Raw genomic sequence first — 14,972 nt, forward strand, 5'->3', positions numbered from 1 at the left:
TTGCACTTTAATGGGTAGAATTTAATTCAGGGAATATTCTTGTGTCACTCTCGACTTCATTCTTCAGTCTTCAGTCTTTAGTAGTCGCGTAATGGAGCGATCTCTGTGGCTCTTTCGCTCCAGGGTCTCATGTTTGTCACTTTAAACGTTTAAACGTTTAATAAGCGATCTCTTGATTGAATTAATATGCCATTGTTGACCGGCTGTTGCATGATCTCGGATTGGTTCGTAGACGGGCAGATAGAGGGTTAATTGAATTGAAGTTGCCATCCTCAAGTGGTGAACTTTTCAACTTTTCAGCACATCTCAAGTGGCGAAAAAGAAATGGAAAAATCTCTGACCAGATGGAGATTTATGGCAGCGATTGAGGAAGTGTTAGAAGCAGTCTATTAAATATGAATATGATATTTAAATGTTTGAAAATATCGCATAGATATTTTTAGCCAAGCCTCAAATATATGTTTTCTCTTTGTGGATCATGAAACTTCATATTTCTCCATATTTATTTTCAATTCATGATGAAATTCCTCCCTTTGTTTGATGTGGCACATCGCCTTTGATCCTCCTCATCAGAAGTTCCAGACATTAAACCGGATCATTTTCTTTCATAGTCCCTTCTTGATAGCCCCGCTTTTAATTCCACAGATGCGTTCCACACCCAAACTCAAACCCATTCTCTATAGAGAGACCCGACCCGCATTTTGTGAAAAGAAACTCCAATCTGAAAATCTCTTTCATACACAACTTTATCAAATATTTTCTATTTGTCTGGCTCTCTTTCTCGGTTTGTTTACATTTTTGTGTTCGCCGTGTTCCGGCCTTTCAATTTAAAAGTGGAACTCATGCCCAACATCAACACCATCCACACAACCGCACACACAGATACGATTGTATCTCACAGATACCAGCGCCGTGTGGTATTCATTCTCGTGTTTATTTTGCGCTGCGCCTTCATTCGTTGGATCGCATTTGGCATCCACATCCACGAGTCCACAATCGTAGGTAAAAACAGTTTCGAAGCGTGTTTCAAGCCGTCAACGTCAACGGTTGCCGCCAGCGGACAACTGCGACGGCGCGCCGTATCCGAGAGATACGAATACCTATCTATATATCTGCACCCTCCTTCATTCCGCTGTGTGTGTTTTTGTGTTTGTTCATTACGAAAGCGTTAATGTTAATAAGTTGGCTCAGCTGAATCAAGTGCGCGATGGAATTCTAACCGAAAGATACACCCAAAAGATACAGCTGAAAGATATCACTTGAAGAAAGACTTTCTCAATGAATAAACAAAGATTTATATGAAAAAAAGATATTATATATCAAGTGATATCTTAGCATGTTAACAAAATAAATAAATTGAATGATGTAAAAACTATCTGCAATATTTGTAAACTAATGGTTTCTTGTAACTTATAACCACATAAGGAACCTCATATGGCAACACGGAATCGCTAGGGTTTTCCAACAACCGGCAACCAGAAACCATAGCCCATTGCAATCCGAAATCCGCAATCCAAGTCGAAAATGCAACCCATAATGCTCAGCGGAGCGCAGCTGTGAACATTTCACTTTCGGTGCATCCACATCCACATCCAACAAATACAAGCGATTGTTGCACGCCGCTCCAAATTTGCAACGCAAAGTTGGCTGGTCATTGGCTTTTGGCTCTTGGCGGCAAGAAACCTTTTGCACGATGCAAATGTCTCTATAAAGAGAGAGATATTCGGTGTGTCTTTGAGATACTTTTGCTATTATACCATGCTAGTTTTGTACTTTAACTTCATGGGGAGTGTGAAGTATCTGCGATGACGCCTCGTTCAGATATTTCTTGACAGCCGCTAGCCATTAGCATATGCAAATGGACTTCTAATAAAAAATCGAAAAGTATCGAGATCGCAACTGAAATCGAAACCAAACTTTAAACGGCGTGAAGTTGCAGCAAATAAGCAAAAGTTTATTTATAAATCATTACCTCAATTTGTGGGTTTTTCCGCCAGATGAATAGACATGTTCAACTACCGATTTGTGTGTGTTAACAACAATTGAAAGTGACATCAGCTTCGAAACTTTATTATCGCGAAATTCCGCAACTCTTGCATTTTATTTATCCCCATTTGTTATTAAAAATATACTTATATATTTTTTGTGTGTGCTTCAAGTTTTCAAATTACGTGCATTCATATCGCAAAGCAAACAAGTGAGCTTACACTCTCTATAAACATGTCAAACGAAACCAATTAAATAATCAAATTAATTGCTTTGATTCGCTCAAAGTGCATTGTTTTGAGAGACATTTCTATCTGCCCCAAACGAAACCAAATAAAAGCAAACACAATGAAGTTTCCGGATTATGTACCAAACAACATGTTGGTGGTAAGCAAAAAAAATAAAAAAACAGAGCCAAACATCTTAGTTTCCATATAATTAAAGTCATTAAGAGTGTGTAGTAACTGGGTCATAAATCAAACTGCTGGAACTTAAATTATGACTTAAGCGAAGGGTGGGGTCTTTGTAGATACAAAACTACTAGATAAACTATCTGATGAATGCTTGAGCTTTAGCAGACCAAGGTTATGAGTAGTATGGTACTGGAATCGGGAAAACTTCTTTGCCACACATGACAAGATTAATTACTGGCTATATCTGCTATAAAGAAAGTCTTTAACGCACGCCTTCCTCTGGCTGCACACCATTAAATTTCCAACTAATTTCACTTGCAATTAAGTTAATTATAATTTTACCGCCCCCATCAAAATGCACAAACTCGGTCAAAAATCCAGCAACGTTTTCATAAATCTTCTTTCATGTTTTTCGCCTCCCTCGGTTTTATTTTTATTTAATGCAAGCCAAGCATAACCAAAAGATTTCTAGGCAGATGTGTGGAGTTAGTTTGATGCAAATTCATATATAGTAGTTTGTGGAGATACATTTATATCTACACCTGCAGCAGACGTACATTTTCATAAATATTTATTAACTTTAGGCTGGCCCACGCGACTGCACAAATTTGTATTTTCGTTAGTTAATTTTGTTTGTTATTTATACCAGCCCACGCGTGGAATGTTATTCCGACTCTTTGTAATTGGATGCGTCGTGTTGCGTCTGTCTGTTAAAATTTTGTTAATTTTATTTTTGTGGCGCCCACCTGAGACAGGCATGAAAATTTCGCTTTAATTTTTTGTGTTGTTTTAGGGGATTGGCTGGCTCGCCGAGCGACAGATTCGAAATTGATTGCAGTTTCGGAACCGTTTTTGTCGACTGAATCATGGCGAATTGAATGCAAGCATTGGAATTGGGAAAGAGCTTGATGGGATTTGATTTTAATTGATTTATCTTCATTGTATATTGGATTTGTGTAATGATTGAGTTGGATCTCTCAATTGAGTTTTCCCCTATGGGGGTAGTGTGTCGAATGGGCATTCCGAATGTGTTTCGCCCAGCACCTGCTGTGAGGGTAAATGAAGTCAAACTAAAATGATTTTGTAATTTCAGGTGGTAAATTGGGTGAGGAAACGCTAGCAGGCCGATAGAAATCATTAATTTAATTGAGTTGTTGGATGGCAAACTACGTGTAATTGATTTACTACGCCAAACAACTTGAAATATGAATTTGGATCCCATTTAATCATTATAAATAAACAAAGAAGTTAAATCCAGTAACACAAAACTTAATAAAACTTTAATGATATGAGAACGTTTATTCTAGCCGTTATTCATAATTAAAACTGGAAATTCGAGATGAGAAAGAAATTTCTTTTGTGCCCACTAAAAAGCGAATTTGCATACATTTAACTCACTTTTCTAGTTTATCCCAAACATCTTTCATTCTCTTTTATAACTCAAACTCTTTTGTGCTAAACGAGATGATTTAAACCATCCCTAAGTTTATGAATTTAGATTCCACTTCATTCATAGCATTTCCAAACAGAATTCATTCGTAAACAAATCGTTTTCAGCTTTATTTAGTTCCGCTTTGTGTCAGGTGGCTCAGTCACAAAAACAACAGGAAAAAAAAAGAAGAAAACTCGACGAATTTCCATTCAGTCACAGCATGTGCACACCCAACAACAACTCCTGTTTCCTCTATTATTTTTATTATTATTTTTACAACTAACCACTACCCATTTTACGTGCATATACGCATTTCTGTTGGAACCTCTAGTGCATAAAATTGAATCGTGTCCGAGTGGCTGGGTCGTTCATGGGTTGTTCTAGGGTCTGGGCAACAGGTCGCCTATAACGAGTATGTAAAAACAATGGAGAAACGGAAGTCACATGTGCATTTCCGCCTGCCAGCCGTCCTTAACAAATTCCAATTAAATTATATTGAAATAAATTAAGATGGACAGCAAAGGAAAATGTTTTTAGGTACACAAAATTCCACGATAAATTTGTAGTTTGCAGGAAAATATGTGAAATGTATTTCTATAAACAAAACTCTTATGATATATTTTGTGAATTTTATATATGTAGTTATTAATATCATTTTCCCTTTTCTTTTTCGAATTTTTCCAGGGTGATCGCACCACTTGGGAATACCACACAGTTGCTGTGACTCGGGTGCCGGGTTATGGATTCGGCATCGCCGTTTCCGGTGGACGTGATAATCCGCACTTCGCCAACGGAGATCCCTCGATAGCAGTTAGCGATGTGCTGAAAGGTGGTCCCGCCGAGGATCGATTGCAGTAAGTATCGAAAATCCAAGAGATGACTCAACAGAAGTTACTCACCCCCTTTCGGAAGTAAACCTCTTGCAATGCATTTGGAATTATTATCTGGCAGGAAATTAATTGTTGTTTGGGATAATTCCGACATGTTGAATGGGCCCCCATGCCCGGCTGATGAAATAAAATGCAGACTAAGCATTTCCTATTTGCCCAGAACTAGCTGGTTCCCTCCTTCAATCCAAAAATGAGCATTATAAATTCCCATCATGCCGCTGACAATTGACATCGTTAATCTTGGGCTTAGAACTTTTTTCTCTTTTTTTTTGATACCCACTCCTTTGAAAATTAAACCCGAAATGCGCACACTTCAATACTTCAAACTCACGTAGCAGAGCCCCAAAACAATAAAATAATTAAACCAACGCCTTGACAGCTCCAACTCCGACCCTCTAAAGCTGTTTCCCTCTGGTTAATAATAAAAATTCCAAAGCGTTTTTCAATAGACGGCGAGCGGAGAGCAAGGCCCTTGGCCCAGACCCTAGTGATTACAAACTTGTCATAATCTTTTTTCCCAAGAAACTATTTACCCTGGCCCAGACATGCAGGGAACTATGTTCACGTTGTCCCTTACCTGAGTCTGCCGGAGGATTTCAAAGGGAAAATCCCGCTGCCGAGGCTGGAAAAATGTTTGCCAAGTGTGCGGAGACAAGTGGAAATTAGCTGCAGTTCAGCACATGTCTTTGCAAGCTGGCTTAGAGCATGTGGGTTCATTATGGGCAAAGTTTCACTGTTATGCAGCTTAGTAGCTAGAATACACTGCAGAAAAATGGGCTTAACTCGAGATAAAATGTTCTATACTTCTACTTTAACAATGAGTTGAGGGAAAATGACACTTCTGAAAGTGTAATAACGCCCACTTTAAACATTTCTTAGGGGTCCCGGGCGTTATGACACTGTGCGTTATGACATGCACTCTTATATAATAAGAAATAAAGGCAAAACCGGTCGTTTGATATTAATTTAGATAAAATTATCCTTTTAGTTTCTTTATAAAACCAACTCCTTTATGATTGTGGTTTTTTTTCCATCCTAAAGGTAACTTTTTAGTTTTCTAAACCAACCCAATATTTTTTTACAGCATGTAAGTTGTGTAAGTTTTTCTCTGAGTTCATAAGTCGGTTTTCCCAATCCAACTCATACCATTCCATGCCGCATTTTCCGCATTTTTGGCCGGCTTAATTGTTAAGCCGCTCCTACCAGACTCAATGGTTCCATCGACGAACCGAAAGTAAAACCCGGCTCAGTTTGGCTCCGTTCGGCTGCCGCTTCTTTGTGCACTCGCAGACAACTTAATTATGGTTATGTTTCGCCTCAGACATGCAATATAATTTCTATCATTAACCACTTTGTCTGCCGCGACGAGCGCAACACACACTTATATTGTATTATTGTATCTGGATCTAAAGTATAACATTCTTGTCGTTAATTCGTCATGTGCTATTTACTATTACGTTTTTACTTTTCATTCCTCCACTTCAGTTGTGTTCCGTTCCAAGAACGGACCGTAATTGTTCAGGTCTGTACAAACAAACCAAGTGCCGAAGTACCGAACCAGAGATATTCCAAAGAAATCCACGGAAGCCGCTTAGCAGACGCCTTGGTTCTCGATTCTTGGCACTCGATTCTCGGCTCTATTACTTCCAGTCTAGTCATGCTGAAGAACTCAGACAATTGCCTGTTTATTAGCGTATGTCTTCAATCCAAGTCTAACCTGATTTCACTTCGAGTTGCTGGGGTATTGAGACTGAGAAGTCCGATCTGTACCTGCCGCCCGATCGCCTTGCACTCAATGATCCAAAACATTTGGTATCTTGAGCTAGAGGGGTTTTAAATATCATATGTGCTACTGTTTTAGATACTCTGTACTCAATACTGACATTGAGGGTCCAATTCGATAACCTTAATCATGTTCAATTATTTTATTCAGGTCAATATGATAGTGTTTAATAGCTGATATGATAACCAGATCGACCTTCTAACCATTTCCACTTCTAAGCATAGCCCAAATAAATAATATAATATTTTTCCTGGGTATTTCCATGTTGGTACTCTGCACAGAATACTTTTCTTAATTATGGCTGCAAGTCTAATGACTGTGTAAAAATGGACAAGGTCGTTTCTAATGACCTGCATATAAACAGAAACCTGTACTTTTCTAGTTTGGTCACGATTCGGCCATTAGGGCAGGGTTTACGAGCTACCCGACAATTACAGAAGCAAACCAAGTGATCCATTTTATCTGCCTGGAACTGAAACCATTTTTTTGTACCTCTTTGCAGAGTCAACGATCGTATAATATCGGTGAACGGCGTCTCCCTGGAGAACGTGGAGTATGCGACGGCGGTGCAGGTGCTTCGGGATAGTGGCAACACGGTCCAACTGGTGGTCAAGCGTCGCGTGCCCCTGAATCCCATAAATCCTGGCGGAGCAGTGCAGCATCAGCATTCGCACAGCCTCAGTTCGGTGGGTCTGGTGGCCAATGGAAGTGGAGGAGTTCCTCCAACCCCCATGACCAACCTGAGCCAGCCCAACTCCCTCAACTCCTCGCTGGTGCAGAATGCCAGTGGAGGGCAGCCCATCAAGGTGACCCTGACGAAGGGCGGCAAGAAAGACGACTATGGAGTGGTTCTTGGCTGCAGGCTGTTCGTCAAAGAGATCTCCTCCAAGGCCCGCGAGCAGCTGAATGCCAATGGTTATAGTCTACAGGAGGGCGACATTATCACCCGCATCCACAACACCAACTGCGGGGATACGATGAGTCTCAAGGAGGCCAAAAAGATTATCGATGGCTGCAAGGAGCGATTGAATCTAGTGGTTCTGCGGGATATCACCAACCAGGCAGCTGTGAGCCAACTGAATCTCAACAATTCGGCCAGCCATCAGGCGTCGGGAAACATATACGCCAGTCATCAGCCTCAGGTATCCGGATGCAGCAGCAGTAACAACAATCTGGAGGATCCCTATCTACCCGGTGGAGCCAGTTACTCCTCCCAGAATCTGTACGTTCAGCCTCCCACTCGCACCTCCAATGGTCCGAATATGAATGGCAATGGTTTGAACGAGGAGAAGAGTAATCTCACACCGCGAGGTCGCTCCCGGGGACCCATCATGGATGGAGTATCCCTCCAGCAGCTGGACAGACCCGTCACCCCAACCAGGGGCCGAAGTGCCGGCATCGACGAGCCACCACGCCCACCTCCGCCAAGGGGAACGAGTGGTGGAGCTGCCCAGGAGGATTTCTACAGCTCCCGAAGGCAACTCTACGAGGAACGTCAGAGTGCCGAGCCAAGATTCATTTCCTTCCAGAAAGAGGGAAGCGTGGGCATCCGGCTAACCGGTGGCAATGAGGCCGGCATCTTTGTGACTGCCGTTCAACCAGGATCTCCAGCCTCCCTACAGGGCTTAATGCCTGGCGATAAGATCCTTAAGGTCAACGACATGGACATGAACGGAGTGACGCGGGAGGAGGCAGTCCTCTTCCTACTGAGCCTGCAGGATCGCATCGATCTGATTGTGCAGTACTGCAAGGAGGAGTACGACGAGGTGGTGACCAACCAACGCGGCGACTCCTTCCACATCAAGACGCACTTCCATTGCGATAATCCATCTAAGGGCGAGATGGCCTTCAAGGCGGGCGATGTTTTTCGGGTGATCGATACCCTGCACAATGGGGTAGTTGGATCCTGGCAGGTGCTGAAGATTGGTCGAGGTCACCAGGAGATGCAGCGCGGTGTGATACCGAACAAATCTAGGGCCGAGGAACTGGCCACTGCCCAGTTCAATGCCACCAAGAAGGAGATGAATGCCAACGAATCGAGGGGCAACTTCTTCAGACGACGACGGTGGGTTCAACAGTTCATTATATGATCTTTAATCCCTAATTTAACCTCTATTTTTTAACCCACAGCTCAACGCACCGCCGCTCGAAGAGTCTGTCCCGCGAGAACTGGGACGATGTGGTCTTCTCCGACAGCATTTCCAAATTCCCCGCCTACGAGCGTGTCGTCCTACGTCATCCAGGTTTTGTCCGGCCAGTTGTGCTCTTTGGACCCGTTTCCGACTTGGCCCGCGAGCGATTGGCCAAGGATTTCCCCGACAAGTTTTCAACTCCTCTGCAGGATGACGACAAGTCCGCGGGAACTGCTACTAGTGGAAAGTGCCGAATTGTTCGACTGTCGAACATACGCGATGTGATGGATAGGGGAAAGCATGCCCTCTTGGATATCACTCCCAATGCAGTGGATCGCCTCAACTACGCCCAGTTCTATCCGGTGGTCATCTTCCTGAAGACGGACAGCAAGCACGTGATCAAACAGCTGCGCCACGGACTCCCGAAGGCGGCCCACAAGAGCTCCAAGAAGCTGCTGGAGCAGTGCCAGAAACTGGAGCGCGTCTGGTCGCACATCTTCAGCACCCAGATCGCGTTGAACGACGAGGAGTCCTGGTACCGAAAGTTGCGCGATTCGATCGATCTTCAGCAGAGCGGCGCCGTGTGGATGTCCGAGTCCAAGGTGAGTCCTCCTTCCTGTCCAGATCTCAAGTCCATCCTAGTTGTTGTCTGCGTATTGTCCCATGTAGTTAGTCCTTAAGTTGTAATTGAAACCCAAAGCATCTCGTGGATGTCGTGATTCCATTTGATAACTTCGTAATATCTAACTTAAAGATGTCCTAACTGTCCAAAAAGGTGATGGGAAAGTCCAGTTTTCGAAACAGTATTAGATAGTACAGGGGAGATTTAGGATTTGTATTTAAAATGGGATTCATTTATTTAAATATTTTTTGTACTCTTATAAAGATTTGATATCAAGGACATAAGATATGAAATAACTTCTCTTCAAACTGAACAGTTTTAAGAAATTGATTTACATTTAAAGATCTAATTAGTTAAGTAACTCCAAACAACACGAAAACTTTTTAATATTTACCAAAAGAATATAAGTTTGTAACTTGCGAGAATGCCTTTTAAGAATAATTAGAAAACCAGTTTGAGTTTCATTTACCCCTCCAACAAAACTTAAAATTTTTTAGCACATTTAGAGGTCAATTAGCATAGCAACACTATTACCTACCAATATATACCTACTTTCTTACTATGTCAAGACGACAGCTTTAGAAAAAAAGAATGTTTTAGTTATACCAAAGATTTCCCAGCCTAGTAATTTAATACCCTATTATCTTGAACTAATTTTAAAACCCCTATAACTCTATAATTTCTACAAATGGTTATGGTCAATATTCTAATTTATACTTTCGAAACTTTTTCTTATTCGTTTTTTAAAACACACAACCACACACACACACATGAACTTACAAACATGCCCATGATTGTTGTCGACAAATCGTAAAAAATAAAATCATATTAACAGTTCCCCGATTCCCCCACCGAAATGTTATTCCCCCCCTACATCGCCCAGCCCTGCAAGTTGGCTTGCTGCCGTCCCATTTCATCGACCTCAGTGCCACGCTACTCGCAGAATCTCAATCTTAACCAGAATCCGAGTAAATCATATTCGCTAATCCAGGGCCAGGCCAACACCCCTCCGCCGCCACGCCCCCCGCCCGTGGGCTATGCCCACAGCCAGAGCTTGGCCGAAAAACCCCGAGATAGGAGGTCCTATACCATGGTTCCGATCATAAAGCCCGCTTCTTCGATGCCCAGTGGCCTGGCACCGCCCGTAGATCCTGCTCCCATAATGCCACTGGAGGATAGTAACGATTCCCAGTATCATAGTTCTCAGCCAAACCTAATGAGTCAGAGCTTTTTGAACTCCAACCTAAATGGGGGCAGTACGACGAATCACTCGAACATGGCCAGGGGCTTTCAACCCGGACCAGCTGCACAGGTCGGCCGCTATGGATTGCGAACCAATGCCCAGGTGGAACGTAGGACCACGCCCTACTACTACCACGAGCTGCTGCTGCAGAAGAATCTCTTCGACTCCAGTCTGAATCTTCTGCCCCAGCAGCAAGGTCAGCAGTCGGATCAGGCCAAGAGCAAGAACAGCAATCTGCAGCTGGAGCAGCAGCAGCAGCAGCATCAGCATCTTGCGGATGCATCGAATACAGGCAAAAGGGCACCGATGGCCAAGCCACAGCAGCGATTCATTAGCAATGGTCAGGGTAGAACCAATTACTCCTCCTCCTCGGGATCACTTAGCAATCTTCTCGGCAATGGCAATGGGTTGAGCAATGATCATGAGAGCAGTGATGGCACTTTGGCGGATGAGGGCAGCTTTTCGCTGGCCTTCAATAATCTCTCAAATCAAATTGCCAGTCTCAATAATTCAAGTAGCCTTAACAATAATAATTGTAGTACTATTAGTAGCAGCAGCAACAACAACAACAACAACAACCACAACAACAGCAACATTAATAATAATAACAATAATAGCCATGTTAATAATGCTGATTCCAACAACAATGTTGGCCAAATTAACGAATGCATTGCATGAGAATCGGTGTTAATTTAGTTGAAAGGGTTCAGGGAATGATTTTGGAGTTGTCTATATCATTCCCGTTGGGACACAAAACTTTTCAACTGAATCTCTCTATCCTACCCAAACCAAACCCATTCTGTGTGTAATAATCGCATGTAGATGTTTGTACTAAATTATTCATAAGACCCAAAAATCCTCATGTAGCATGATCAAGAACCATAATATTGTGTGTAGACCGCTACTCAATAAATATGTACATATAAATGTGTGTAATTGTGAAGCTAAAAGCATGTAGAGAGATCATGATTACCATATAATCCTAGAAAAAGAAATTGTCATTCCAAAGGGAAAGAAGAAAGTATAAAACTTATTCTCTGCATTTCTTACACTTTAAAATACACTTTTTTAAACATTTCCACTTTCTACCCCCAATGGAATGACAGTTTTTCACCTCCAATCCTCCAGAACTCACCATCAATATATCCAAAAATGAAATTCTATTTGACATACATATTTAGGCTAAGTATATACGCAAAAATCGCCATACAAATTTTTGCCAATATTTTTATAAAGTTGCTAACTAAATGTTTTTCGTTTCATTTGTTTCTTTTATTTACATACCAAAAAAATACCAAATATACATCATCATGGTCATTCCCCGCTTAATCACCCGTAAAACCCGATGCATATATTAAAACAAACACCACCAAAATAATCAAAATGTCCTCGTCCAAACTAAAAAACCAAACAAAATATATATTCAAAATACCAAATATCTTGTGTTCGTCCACACATTACGTATCCAAATGCTTCGCAATCGAACGCGGTTCAATCAATCGAATCGAATCAAATCAATCAACCAATCAATCAATCAATCATGATTTTTAATGTTTCATATACGTTTCTTGTTGCTGTTCTTGCGTTTTATTTACTATCAAAACAAAATGTTGGTTGCTCTCAACGCGCTAAATTTGACATTCGAAAATCAACGAAACAACCGCTAAAATTCAATTAACGCTCTGCGCCTGATCCGCAAAAATACCAAAAAAAACCCAAACCCCAGCCCGTAGAATCCCTCTCCGACGATTTCCTATTCCCCATGACCACATCCCGACTCTCGTATGCATCAAGTCCCGAATCCGATTTGGAACTGAGTCCGGGCCCATCCGCATCATTGTCGCTTGGCAATTTGCCGCAGTTGGTTAAAGCGAGCTCAGATCCATCGATTGCCACTAATCAGGATAACTTGGATAGGGATAGAGACATAATTGGTGAAGGACTACCACCTCCATATACGGTAAGAGGTCGAAAAACCAAAACAAACCTAAGAAACGAACAAGCAAAACCAACTCAAACTCAAACTAAGAAATAAACTTGGCATGCGCTTCCACTAAAAACAAATGCAAAAGATAATCAAACCAAAATTTAAACATTTTTCAAGCGCCTTAATAAAATGCATAAAAGTAACAAAGGTCAACAAAATCACTGGAAGTTATCATATGTTTCCTCAGAAATTGTTTGTTTTCCAATAATAACAGGGTTTTGTTGACCTTTTTAACCTATCTATTGACTAATCTATTTCGCCGCCCACTTACCACACCTTGCAATGCACCTGCCACAGGTACCCTATGACCATGGTGTCCCCGGGAATCCCAATCGCCGCCAGACTATGGACTCCAGCAAGTATAGCATCTACGGCACCAATGTGCCACCTCAGCCGCAGCCACCAGGCGGCGGAGGAGGAGGAGGAGTAGATCCGGCTGCAGTGAGGCCGCAATCTCTCTACGGGATCAATGCCCCTGATCTTCCGCCCCGCATCGATCGTCAGTCCAAGCCGGGAGATATCCCACTGAACACCTCGGGCTCTTCATCGCGAAACGGAACCCTGGGTCGAAGTGCCCAGGAGCGTTTGTTCGGCAAGGCTGTGGTGCAGGACGATGTCCAGGCGGAGTACATCACCCGAAATGCTCTGGTCGGTGCCGGAGCAGCTGAAACCCTGGATCGCCAGCAGCAGCAGCAGCAAACTCATGCCTCCCTGGAGCGACAGGCTCGTCTGAATGCCCAGCTGAAGGCCAACGGAGGAGGAGGAGGAGGCACCGGAGGAGGTGCATCCACCTATGACAGTGTGTCCAGCTACGATTCGTATAACAATACACAAATGGCCATGCAGAACCTGGGCCGACTGGGTCCCAATGCACCCGACGATCTCAAATCAGTGCCAAATGCAAGGTGAGTTTGTTTATGTCTATATATTTAGGGTATTCAATTGCGTTGCAATCGTTTGAAAAGTGTAAAAGTGTAAGCAGTTCCAACAACAATTTCCATACAAAATAGTTTTCAAGGCCTACAACACCCCAGCCTATGTATACAAATCTGTTGTACTTGTGTAGAAATAGGGGGTTAATAAGGGGTAGGAATTTTATCTAAAATACTAAAAATATACTGAAAAGTTGGGTTTTAATGACAGAAAATATCATAGCCTTCTTTTCACAAAAATTTAAAAGTTGGCGTTATTTTGTACGTCAATTTCCTGCAACGATATTTTAAAATAGAGGGCGTTCACAATTCTCGTCTTGCAAACTTACAAAGTTTACACTTTTGCAACGCAATTGAATACCCTAATTATTTTATATATTTTGTTTATATTTATTTTATATTTTATTTCAGTGGTCGCCCCTTGCCTCCGGTGGGTCAGTCGCACGACTACGGCCGTACTCCCCATGATCATCGCAGTTTCGGAGGACCCAACGATCTGAACCGCCAGAGCAGTCCAGGCAGGCCGCACTATCATGAGATGAATGCGTCCCGTAATATTGGTAAGCTATCCTAAAATTCCAAAGAGATTTCATATTTAAATTAATATATTATGATATTTTCAGATCCTCGCAATGGCACACCACAGCGTCCCTCGAATCTGGGTTTAGAAAGCAGCCCGCGAAAGCCTTTGGTGGAGACCAAAACGGATTACGGAAAATACAGGTATGAACGATAAAACCCAATTAATTGTTCAGGATACTCCCCAGAAATTGTACATATCGCGAGGAACTGTTAAAAATATAAACCAACTACTTTACTTTCTCTTTTTCCTGCGACGTCGTTATTTTTCAACTCACTCGCATGCATTTGTCGACTGTGTCGTAAATATATTCTTTTGTATCTCTCTGAATATATGAATATAAAATATGAATATGTATATGTCCCTGGTCCATTAGACGCTATCACCTCCATGCGCCCCATTTGCAGCACTTGCATTTGATGCACTCGCGCTCACCCACGTCCTCGTTGTCGCTCTCACCTTCGCCCTCGTCCTTGCTCCTTCAACTGCCACCTCTTCACCCCCTACCCCTGCCCCTTCCCATGTCCTGCGGCCTTCAGCTGACCCAGCAGCAGCTCCTCCGCCTCTCCTCCGGCGGCTTCGATCGTCGTCCCATCGCTGCACCACGTCTGCATGCCCTGATGGCTCCACTGCCACCTCCTGCCCTGATGTCCAGTGCCTCGGCCTACGACACTTTGGTCTAAGCAACGAAATCGAAAACGAACTTATTTATTAGATAAACTACGACTCTTTTTATATGCGAAAATGCACTAGAGATATCCTTTGATTGTTCCCTTTAATTCTCCTAGAAAACAACAATCGAAATCTGTTTAAAATTATATTTTACTTTTCAATAATATCTTGTGTATTGTATTAGCTCCAAACAACCATGTAAATATATTTTGAGAGCCCAAAACCCAAAGTGCAATAAATGATATTCACACCTGTTCGACCCAGACTTTTGAATGCCCGTCTTAGCACTTTGAATATCTT

General features: G+C 42.4%; 1 protein-coding gene across 16 annotated transcripts in view; it reads left to right on the top strand.

Moving 5' to 3' along the window:
* Positions 1-14,972, top strand: part of pyd (zonula occludens-like protein polychaetoid) — a 92,043-nt gene that overhangs the window by 70,732 nt on the left and 6,339 nt on the right. For 8 of the 16 annotated variants that reach the window (XM_065866339.2, XM_065866347.2, XM_065866349.2 and 5 more), the window contains 7 exons: positions 4,516-4,685; positions 7,007-8,569; positions 8,635-9,238; positions 12,228-12,461; positions 12,786-13,393; positions 13,832-13,980; positions 14,044-14,143. In XM_065866339.2, the coding sequence (XP_065722411.2) occupies positions 4,516-4,685; positions 7,007-8,569; positions 8,635-9,238; positions 12,228-12,461; positions 12,786-13,393; positions 13,832-13,980; positions 14,044-14,143 (3,428 nt within the window). Of the gene's footprint in view, positions 1-1,011; positions 1,139-2,159; positions 2,374-4,515; positions 4,686-7,006; positions 8,570-8,634; positions 9,239-10,093; positions 11,900-12,227; positions 12,462-12,785; positions 13,394-13,831; positions 13,981-14,043; positions 14,144-14,376; positions 14,929-14,972 lie in introns of those variants that run through there. The other 8 variants (XM_065866351.2, XM_065866352.2, XM_065866354.2 and 5 more) reach the window with 6 other exon arrangements.

This window comes from Drosophila suzukii, chromosome 3 (genome assembly GCF_043229965.1).
Source record: "Drosophila suzukii chromosome 3, CBGP_Dsuzu_IsoJpt1.0, whole genome shotgun sequence".
Lineage (NCBI taxonomy): Eukaryota > Metazoa > Arthropoda > Insecta > Diptera > Drosophilidae > Drosophila > Drosophila suzukii.